The sequence below is a fragment of the Cetorhinus maximus genome, chromosome 18 (assembly GCF_964194155.1).
Source record: "Cetorhinus maximus chromosome 18, sCetMax3.hap1.1, whole genome shotgun sequence".
Taxonomy (NCBI): Eukaryota; Metazoa; Chordata; class Chondrichthyes; order Lamniformes; family Cetorhinidae; genus Cetorhinus; species Cetorhinus maximus.
This window is the reverse complement of record NC_135896.1, coordinates 35,757,170-35,768,730: the sequence shown is the minus strand read 5'-3', so window position 1 is coordinate 35,768,730 and position 11,561 is coordinate 35,757,170. Positions and strand designations below refer to the sequence as shown.

Here is an 11,561-nt window from a genome sequence, read left to right as displayed (position 1 = left end):
TCTGCTATGAAACATCTTGCAATGTTGTCCTAATTAAAGGCAAAATATGAATTCAAGTGGCTGTTATTAATATCAACCCTTAATTTTTGCATTGTGCTTTCAGACATCGGGCTTGAAGATTTCAAAAATAAACAAAACTGGAATTTTAAATGTTTGCAAAATTTTAGTTCTTAAAATGATGGTTGCCAGCCAGTAAAGCAACACTGCATTTTTTTCAATGACAAGCAAGTCACCCAGAGAATTTAAGATTGCATTCCTGTGTTTGAATGGAAATTGCCAGTCCGTTGTGAAAAAAAAATGAGTTTTGTGATATTTCACTTCAATGTAGGATGTTGTATGAAGGCTGGAATAAAAAGAGTGACTCATAATAAAGACAAGATTAGAAAGCTGAGTTTGACAGTAGTGTGAGGGAATGAATGCAAAACACTGAATTTTGTGCTTTTCAGATATACAAAGTAAAACAAAATTAACAGGAATTTGATCTGGATATGGATTTTATTTTCCCTTTTTCCCTTCCAGTCTGCATATGGTACTTTACATAGTAAGGTACATGATGTGAAACACATTGAAACAAGCAATACACAGTACAAGCTAATTGACCAAAAAGTCAAAGCTGTACTGTATTGTTAATCAAGCATGCATTTTCAATTCAGAAATGGAACTTGTTCAGATAATAATATATAGACATTCAAGGTTTCCAGATTCAAACACTCACTCATTATGAAACTGCAATTTGCTTGATAGTTGGAAAGTTGATCATAGTGCTAGGAACAAACAAATGTTTTCTTTTCTCACATTGTGAAATAAAGTGTTCTGTGCCCATTAAAAAATGTCCTGGAAATGGCGCAAAATATTGAGAATCTTTGTTGATCAGCATCTCAGACCAATATGTATTGCACCTGTCCCAAGTTACAGTGAAGATTGGATTCTGTAATCCCTACCTGTTGTATTCATTCAATGCCACATCAACCGCCCCATGGTAAATCAAGGCAGTTTCTTATGTGCTTTCCAGAAATTGCATAAAAATGGGCAGGTGGGAGTTAATGCATGAAAGTAATCCATTAAAAGGGAGCGATGGAACTTTAAAAAAAAACTTCTAACCTTTGGTAGATGAAACAAGTAATACTTTAAAATTTCATCTTGAATAGTAAAGCATAAAACTGCTGTACACTATATACCTTTATTTAATTGCTTGGGCTTTTTAAAAATTCCACATAGATGTCATAAACCTACTGACACAAGGGCCTGCTGCACAAATCTGAAGCAAGAGCAGCAACTTCTGTTTCCTTACGTCATTGGATGGCAAACCTGAACATCTAGCCTGTTTTAAGCCACATGGCTACCAATTGATACTAGCTCCACCAATCACTGTTAATGTGGCTAAAATGTCCCCAGGATCTTAACACTTGGACCCCATTATGAGGCTTTCCAATACTGCAACCTCTGGAGAGGCAAGAGGCAGCATACATTCAGGAGCATTATAGCACATACTATGCTCAAACACTGAAGAACCTACTTGATTGTTAGGAAAATAAAATAATCTACATGGACCCTGATTATAGTAACTTGCTATCCATCTGTGAATCGACTAACTCAGCAACCCCTTTAGGACTGGTGACCTGCCGGATTGGTTTATTCACAGTAACAATTCCTGACCAACACATCAAGCAACAGAAAACAAAAAAAACTTCATAGGTGTACTGCACACAAATCATAATTAATATGAACAAGGTATCACAACATACTAAAATGACAGAGGTGGTCTGATTCCTGAAAACTCTTAATTGTAACATGGTTGGTTCCAAGTAAAATCTAATTTTATATACCAGATTACTTAGTGATATTAGGGAACAAGGGCTATGAAACATATTACAGCTCAAACACTAGTGGAGTTGGGAAGAGAATGATCATAAAATACTACCAATAGATTTGCTGAAATAGGACTGGCTAGAAAAGGGTGGATTATTCAGGTTACACCAGATCTCTGCAAAAGAAAAAGGGCAAAAATCTGCAAGATCCTGACATCACACAATAGTAGCAATGGATATAAGTGCGCAACAGAAGTGAGCAAAGTACTCAAGGTTTATGGCCATTTAGGTACTGAGCTTAACATTATGGTTACTTAGAATAGAGGAAACACTAAGGATTAATGTCTCAAGTCACCTTAAATGCTCATTTCTGAGAAAACCTAACCAAGCTTTAGTGCATTACTTAGAATACAAGCCATTAATCACCAATAAAATTGCCCCACTATGTTGAAAACACAAACAAAAAAATGGATCACGACTGTTTTAGCTGCATGCTTCTCAGTATTTAATGAGGTGAAACTTTACTTTTACTGCCTTGTGGAAAATAAATGGTAATAAGTTGGCTGCCAATTTTACTTTGTACCTGATTTACCATTGAATTCTATGGAAATGGGCAACAGGTGGGGTGTAAAATGGGTGGCCAATCCACTATTAACCACTCAGAGGTAAAAATGAAAATTTACTGCAATTTCTTTCGAAATCATCATCCAAACTTGGACCCTCTGTGCTATTGACTTACTTATTCTACAGCCAGTCCTGTTAATTAGCTTTCTGTACAGTACATGCCTACTACAATGGGTGAAAAAAAATCACATTTTCCTTACTTATGTTTATTAACTAAAATACAATATATACATTCATTTAATAAGGCATGAAGCTGTAGTCTCACAAAACAACAAAACTGATGGAATTCTGTTAAAAGTAAAACACATGATTATATTTTATAAAGAATTAATTCTTACATGGAACTTATTTACACCCTGAAAACATTTTATTATTTTACTACACTTATAAAAATAGGATAGAGTAAAATTCAGTTATCACAGCAGTTACTCTGCACAAGTAACATGAGGAAGACACTGGCTTTAGAGGCTTGAAGGCTGTTGGATTGCTGGGGCAGCCTCCAGCTCCTTGCAACCCTCATCAGCCCTTGAGTACATGAGAAAGAGTGTGACAGTGGCAAAAGTAGCAGCATTGACAGGGAAAGCTCTCAGAAGAGTAGAGGTGAGCCCTCGTGTGAACACCTGCCACCCTTCCTTCTTGTAACTTTGATGGACACAGTCCATAATACTATTGTATTGGTTTATCCCTCCGACTCCATCAGCTTGTAATCGGGATTTAATCACATCAATGGGATAGGTGGAGATCCAAGATGCAATCCCAGACATACCACCAGCAAAAAGCAGTTTAGGAATTATAAGACTATCATCCGGTTCACAGTTTAAGGCTCTGGTCAGACAATCATAAGTAAGGAAGTAGAAGCCAAAGCCAGGTATTTCTCTTAAAATGGTGGTCACCATGCCTTTGTTGATTCCATAGATTCCATGTTTTCTATAAATTCTAACCAAGCAGTCAAGTGAATTCTTGTAGACTTTGCTTTTAACTTGGTATTCGCCCATGCCTTGAAGCTGCATCCTTGTTTTTGCCAGTTCCATGGGGCAACAGATGACACACTGAATGCATCCAGCTGCAGCTCCTGCAAGGAACTGGTTAAGTGGTGTATCCCTCTCTAAGTAACGCATTGTATTTCCTTGGACACCAAAAACAATAGCATTGATGAAGGTCAAACCCATCATTGGTGAACCAATACCTTTGTATAGTCCAAAGGCCTAAAGCAAAAGAAAAGATGAAAATAAAAAGATTAACATTTTAGCAATGTAACATACAGCAATTCTGCCTCAAACTTCCCCCCCAACAATGGATTAGAAGTTGCCCATCACAATTCAGTGATTAACATAAGTGCTGGGTAAGGCTCCCTTTCAAAAAGATTGGAGTCAAATATCCAAATTCATCTAAGCCAAGGCACGTACGATGAAATAATTTTTAACTGGTCCACTGATCTTTGGACCAGCCTGCACCCAATGTGCCAAATTATTTTTTGATTTTATTTTTGCTGAACAGTACTCTTCCTCTCAGTCCTAATTTTCTCCACCATCTTTTTGTTCATGGGATGTGGGTGTCATTGGCCAGGCCAGCATTTATTACCCATTCCTACTTGCCCTAGTTCAGAGGGCATTTAAGAGTCAACCACATTGCTGTGGATCTGGAGTCACACGTAGGCCAGACCAGGTAAGGATGACAGATTTCCTTCCCTAGAGGGCATTAGTGAACCAGATGGGTTTTTACAACAATGGTTTCATGGTCATCACTAGATTTTTAATTCCAGATTTTTTTTAAACTGAATTCAAATTCCACCATCTGCCGTGACGGGATTCAAACCTGGGTCCCCAGAGCATTACCCTGGGTCTCTGGATTACTAGTCCAGCAACAGTACCACTATGCCATATCATCCCCCAAATCTACTACCAATCCTTGTGGAGCAACCACCTCCCACCCCTACCATGAGCTGACTGATTCCCCCATGAGCTGACTTGCAGTGCTCATTTGCTACTCATGACACGACCACCAGGATGGTTCTGATCTCTCAATGGCGTGAGCAGTATGATCGTAATATTTACAGCACACCAGATTCACATGTGCAGGGACTCTCCACTTGAAACTTCAATTAGCGTGCTACTGAGTTGGGATTTACATAAGAGGTACTTGGTCAGGGCAGTGTGTTTTATTGTGGAAGGGGAATAGGAATGGGCATATCTGGTTTTCAGCCTCGGTTGCGATCAACTCTGAGCGGGTGCTGGAGGAGATTACAGAGATAAGGGCCAGAATTGAAGCCAGTAGGTGGCCGGCGGGCCCGGGAGCGGCCGGGATGAGCCTGCCGCCCGCAATCGGCCCCCGACCTCGATTTCACATTGGCTGAAGTGCAGCGCCTCACTGGACAGGATGGGGCGGGTGGGAGCAGGTGCCTGTCAATCGCTGTGTCCAATTGGGACCCTGCAGCCGGTTTAAAAATGGCCCAGGCAGCCCCTGGAAAGGTTGCCATGGAAGAACGTTCCCTCTCCATCTTCAACATTCAAGTAACGGAGTAGGGTGTGGCTGAACACGGCAGGCAGGTCGGGTGGGCACTTGGCCCCCCGCTTCTCGGATGAGTGCCTCACGGTCCTCCTGGAGGAGATGGCTGCCAGGAGGGACACCCCTGTCCCCAGAGATGGGACGAGGAGGCCACCACACCTCAGAGAGCATGAGAGGAGATGGCAGCGCTGGTTAGTAGCCATGATACGGTGCGGCACACATGGGTACAGTGTCAGAAGAGGTTCAATGACCTGCTGCATTCAGGAAGGGCAGGTATCATGTTGGCATGGGTCATTGTGCAGAAGAAGTGTTAAGGTGTGGCCGCCCCCCACCATGGACCTCAGGGGCGCTCAAGACTATGCCAACTGTCAGTGACGCCATAGATGGTCAAGGGGGTGTGCCCCGGCTGCTTGGACTGAGTGCCTTGCGGCTCGAGGGCCACAACTCGGATGTGCTCTGCAAGGTGTCCCTCAGGTGGGGTTGGCCAGGCTACAATGGCGCTGCAGGTAGAGAGGACTAATCATTGCTCCTGTTCTTTCAGGAGAAGACAAGCCATAACCAACTGGAGAGGTCACGGACAGGCGGAGACCGACCCAACCTCCTGCTGCTCACCAGGTTCGAGCAGGACACCCTTGAGCTGGAGAGCCGGCACGCTCCACATACAACCAGGCGTGGGGATGGGGGTGCCAGACAAAGGTAAGAGCACAATGCATAGAGGTGAGATTTTCAGATTGTGCAACCATCCTAGTGTAGTCTCTTCATTGATGTGAGCCTCAAACTTGGCGTCCGCATTGATCATTGAAAGACGATGGCACCATGATGCAGATTTCCATTGTCTCACCAGGGCGCCTGGCATGCACTGTGACAGAGTGATGACTTTAGCTAATGACATGTCCTTCCTCTCCCTATGAGTGCGTGCTGGCGAATCTTCCTCTGGATGGACCCCAAAGGTCCACCCCCGACGCCAGACGGCCACCGGGCTTCATCTGCACCTGCGTCACACCCACTCGCTGAACCAGGCATGAGCACAGATACCAGCACCTTGGTGGGCATTAGATCAGTGGCTATAATGTCGGTGCACATTGGTGAGGGCACTTCACACTCGCTTGAGGTGCAGGGGGAGGCAGAGAGTGCCCAGGGTGCTGGCAGTCGGAGGACTGCTGGGGACCAGGATGATGCTGAGTCGAAGGCAGATGATGAGTCTCTGGAGTCATGCATTAAGTGGCAAATACTGGATGTCCAATGAGATGTGCGGGAGGATCTGGCAGAGATCCATGAGGTTATGTGGGCATTAGGGTGGCAACTCTCATGGAGAGGCTGCTCCAGGGACACAATGGGGGGCTCCCGGGGTTGCGCTCGGACCTGCAAGCCCTCACAGGCAATGACCTCAGGTGGTCAGTGTCAGTGTGGGAGATGGATGGGGTATCCAGTATCCCAGCTAGGTGCTTGTCCATCAATGGTGAGCAGGGAGGTCGAGTGACCTCACATTGGCGCATGAGCTGCCTGTTGTCTCTGCAGGCTCCTCTCAGGGCGCTCTGGATGATGGCAGCAGCTCCTCCACCCCTCCACCAGTGATCTGATGAGGCTGTGATGACTGGAGAGATGCCAGCCATGGCACTGGCCGCTCCCTCTCAGGTGGGGCCAGCACAGGCTCCACTGAAGACCATGGCCGTCGTCCTCTGGCCATCAAGACAGCAGAATCATCAGGCTGTCTCCAATGCCGGTGCCAACGAAGGGGGGGGTGGCACCAAGACGTAGAACTCAGAAACATTAAGTTAAAAAATACCATGAGCACAAGAGGGGACAGTTCACGGGTGATTTTCTATTAATTTAATTTTAGTTTATATGTCTGCTGGTGTGGACATCAACGCCAGTAATGATAATGTCATTATGCTTTCAATGTGACAATGACATCAAATTTGCTTTGGTTCTGAAGGCTTGAATATGCTTCACCCTTTTTCTTTCTGGTGCAGGGTTCACCAGTATGTAATGCTGGACATGAGTGGCTGGATACTTTATTGCACAGGCACCGGGTGGACTTTGGGTGCAAGGGTCATTTCAGACATCCGAGGAGACAGCAGCTCTGGCGTGAGGCGGAAGCAGATCTTTGGTAGCCTAGCTGAAGGAGAGTTGGATGAAGGCGTCCCTGCCTCCCTGGAGGTTACTGAGGCCTGCCTCCACACCCTCAGCATTCTCCTCTTCTGACTCACCGCTAGATTCATCATCATTTGTGGCCTGTGGAGCTGCGTCAAGATCCTCTTTCTCCAGTGGACCCATCCTTGCCAGTGCCAGATTGAGGAGTGCAGCATGTGACCAATATCAGTGACACCCACTCTGGGGGTATTGTAGTGCTCCCCCTGAACGGTCCAAGCATTGGAAACACATCTTGAGAAGATCTAAATTCCTCTCTACCACGGCCCTTGTGGAGGCATGACTCCTATTATAACGCTGCTCTGCTTCTGTTCTTGGGTGGCAGAGAGGTGTCATAAGCCACCTCTTCAATGGATAGCCCTCGTCACCCAGCAGCCATCCATCCAGTCAGGCTGGAGCAGTGAAGAGCCTCGGCACCTGGGAGTGTCTCAGGATGTAAGCGTCATGGGAGCTGCCAGGGTATCTTGCACAGACTTGCAGGATCTGCAACCTGTGGTCACACACCACCTGCACATTCATGGAGTGAAAGCCTTTCCCGTTGACGAAAGGCACCCGGCTGACCTGCTGGCGTCTTGATAGCCATGTGTGCAGTCGATTGCACCCTGGATGTGGGGGAACCCAGCGATCACTGCAAAGACTCTGGCTCGCTCAGCCTGGCTGGCCTCGTCTGTACGGAAATGAAAGAAAGTCAATACCTGACTGAACAGAGCTTCTGTCACCAGCTTGATGCAACTGTAGACAGCTGATTGATAGACTCCACACAGATCCCCCACTGACCCTTGGAAAGAGCCAGAGGCATAGAAGTTGAGGGCCACTGTGATCTTCAGAGCCACTGGCATGGGGTGTCCACCCTCACAGTCGGAGCTGATCCCACGCCCAATCATCTGGTAGATGGAGGTCATGCTCTCCCTTGAGAGGCAGAGCCTTCTTTGGCACTGCACCTCAGACATATTGAGGGAGCTGCATTGCCACCTGTAAACCCTGGCATCAGGATAGTGATGACTTCTGCAGCCCCTTCCACCTTGGACTGCCAGCTGGCCCTGCGCCCCTTATGCCCGTGCCTCCCCTCCGACAGGTCCCTCCCCTGGAAGCTTCACTGGGACACCTGGCCTCCTCTCCTTTCTGCCCCTCTCTTTACTCCTTAGAGAAGGTGCCACCAGGAAAGAGCACAATCACCATTACCAGGATAACAGAAGGCTGTCTGATACCTGGAATGGCCCCCACCGTCTGAATCCTCCGGGCACCTTGCCGAACGAAAAGTTCTGGCCAAGGAGGGGCAGGATTTGAAAACTAACACTGTGCTATTCAGCAAGATTAATACTAGACAATTAGAGTTCTGAGAATGCTCAAAATACACTGAACATTATCTGTCCTTTCTAACGGCACACCCAATGAGTCTTTGAAGCGGAAACTGCAAATTAGATTTGCAACATGTTGCACCCTGGAAACTAAGCAGACTGTGAGATGCAAAGTAGTGGGAAAGTAATTTGTGGCTAAGCAAGCGTTGTGCAAACGTATGTGAACTTGTGATTCACAATTACAACACGTACGCCTGCAGGGCAACACGTGTCATGACAAAGTGGAACAGGCGGGTAACCTGTAGGCTGTGACACACACACACACACACACACACACACACACACGCACACGCACACGCACACGCACACGTTTAGAACAGGATCACAAAAGATCTCGAGAGGTTTCCCCAATGCCTCGGGTAACGAACACATCGGCCAGTCACACAGATCAGCAAGATTCCAAATCTGATCTGCGGTCTGTGTGGAGCTAGTTTACATTGGCCAGGTCAGTGGTGCAATTGGCTCATTGCTCAAGCTCAGGGCAATGATCCCTGCCAGAAAAGTGCAACTTTGTGGATAGTGGGTGATGACATAAATGTTCTTGGCTCTGATGCTCCTCTTTCATCAAACAGCCAACTTTCTCCACTCATACATGAGCAGTGAGTTGAATGAGGTACCATGAGGTCTGCTGTAACTAATTGAATGGTCTTCAGGCGAGAACAGGGGAAAGGAAAATCTGAAAGACTGTTTTAAATACCAGCACAAGCAGAGACCAATCAGTTCGCTGCACCTTGGATAATTCTTCAACTGAGGCAGTGTACCTATATCCCATAACATTGCCCTTCCCTTGTAAATAAAACTGCTAAAAAGGAAGGGCAAATAAGAGAAAACCCACAGGTCCAGTGATTAAAAAAATCTCTATGCCCGGTGCCCATGGAATTCAATGCTAGCACCTTGAAGATCCTGACTTCTAAAGAAGAGGGGCGTAGAAAACTGAAGGGAAAATTTTTTTTTTTTTTAAAATCACAATATTGGCATGTCCATTTTTATTCAAGTGGAGGAGAAAAAGTGCCAAGAGGCCTGTTTATTTTTTAAGTCTTATTTAATCTACTCACAAGGAATGAGATGTGGTAGGACAACTCCCACATTGGTACAACAGCCCAGAAAGCTGAACCAAACCCAAAACAAATTGTTTCAATCAATCAATCAATCAATCAATCAATCAATCAATCAATCAATCAATCAATCAATCAAATCAGTCTAGTGAATGTGCTTACTACTTACAGACTCTTGCTTGATGATGGACCGGAAACAATGTAGAGTCCCACGGTAACGTGGCTGGTCAGGATTTTGTACTTGAAGGCGAACCTGCAAAACAAATATACTTCTAGAAAAGGAAGAGTTGGGCAGGAATAACAAGATGACAGTTTATTCCACAATCTATCACTCCACAATTGCAGTTACAGTTTTAGCATAGTTTGATATGAATAACAATCATTTATTTCTACAGCTACTTAAAAGTCCTATGTTAACATTTACATTCTGCAAAGTTTATACGAAGAAATAAAAAAAAAACATGCTATGTGTCTTTAAAACTCCAGTTTTGTTTTTTTTTCTGAAAAGTGATAGTCACTTGGTATACAGGCAAACTGGACAGAAACTGAGAATGTATAAATTCACCTTTTCTGTACTTACTAGCAATCCCGTGATGAGGCTTATCTCTCATCACAAAGTAACACTTTTGCTGTTAATGAGGACAGCCCCTAGCTCAGAAAGTAGAAGTAGTTAAACGCAACAAACTTCACACATTACATGAAAATAGCAAGAAAATGTGGCTCCTAACCTGACATGATTGCATCAGAATCCTGGTTAAAAATTTCTGGCAGCCATTAAACACAACACAATCAGATAATGTTGATCTCTTGTTTACCTACACTGACATTGTGTTTACTCTGTGACTATAACTGGCACAGTGATTAGATTTCCTGAAATGTCAATGCCAAATTAAATATCATAAATCTGTTTGGAGTCTTAGGAATCTCTCGATCACTACCCACCACCCCATTAGTTTCCTTGGGCTTTGCACCTCCTGTGGCTGAGCAATCTGTTCCCAGGCCTCAGCCAAATGTCACTCTATCCTAGATGCAGCAAAGCAAGTGACACAGCCCAGAGATGACCGTCCCTTGTTATCCCTCTCCCCCTTTGAGGGAGTACCCAGACTTTGCTCAGTGCCTCGTCACAGTACTGCAGCTGAGACCAGCAAATTTGCAGCACAGTGGAGATTGAGCCTGTGTCTCCACCATAGGAACCATACATTGATGCAGTGACGCAACATGTTGGAGCACCATCGCAAACTCAACATCATTTTATAGGAATGCAACATAAGATCTTTTTCTATATTTCCCTGCATTACTCCCTCCCTCCAACATGCCCATTTATTAGCTCCTCACTGAGTGCCATCAAATGTGTTCCTCGAGGTAGAAGGCCAGGGTTTCCTACTTCTGCAGGTCTATCATAAATACTGGTCTAACTGGCAGATATAAACTGCATGTATAGTGTACATTTACAAGGCAAACCTGGACAAGCTAATTTCCAAGAAACATGTTACTGCAAAGTGTTCCAATTAGTGATCCAAGCTATAGCAGACATACCTAGTGAGCTCAGTAATTCAAGCCATTTTACTTTAGGGACCACTAATGGCCAACACTTTCAGTAAAAATAATGTATCCTGCCCTTTACCTTATGCTGCACTTACACTACAGTGCTGCTGCTGTATAAATAAGGTGGTGCTATTGCTTCTGGGGACAGATGTAGCTCAGGAGGTGATTTCCCCTTGGTCTGCTGAAAGCAAACATAAACAGGTGATGCAGGTAGCATCAGATTCACATGCTGCCATTTTCATGTTCTTTTTCTGCTTGAAGAAGCCAGCAGTCTGATTTTTGCAATAGGCCATGTGCACTTTTCCTCTGGCATCAGGAAGTCTATGGCCAGAAACTTCAAGTTGCAATAGAGTTTTAAACAACTGCATATACTCAATCTTTGACATGTTCAGTTCTTACACTTGCCAATATTGCTCTGAAATCTGCTGCCCAAGAAGGAAATTTTAGAAATTAGGAGCCTGGCAATAATATGGATTTACTTCCAGTGAAATGGTCCCACAATATAAATGCAGCCT

General features: G+C 44.7%; 1 protein-coding gene across 1 annotated transcript in view; it reads right to left on the bottom strand.

The window, feature by feature from the left end:
• Positions 1 to 476: 476 nt before the first annotated feature.
• slc25a29l (solute carrier family 25 member 29-like) overlaps positions 477 to 11,561 on the bottom strand; it is a 36,039-nt gene continuing 24,954 nt past the window's right edge. The window contains exons 3-4 of the mRNA XM_078562381.1: positions 9,671 to 9,754; positions 477 to 3,637 (exon numbers count right to left, since the gene is read on the bottom strand). Coding sequence (XP_078418507.1) covers positions 2,894 to 3,637; positions 9,671 to 9,754 — 828 coding nt within the window. The 3' untranslated portion in view covers positions 477 to 2,893. The remainder of the gene's footprint in view (positions 3,638 to 9,670; positions 9,755 to 11,561) is intronic.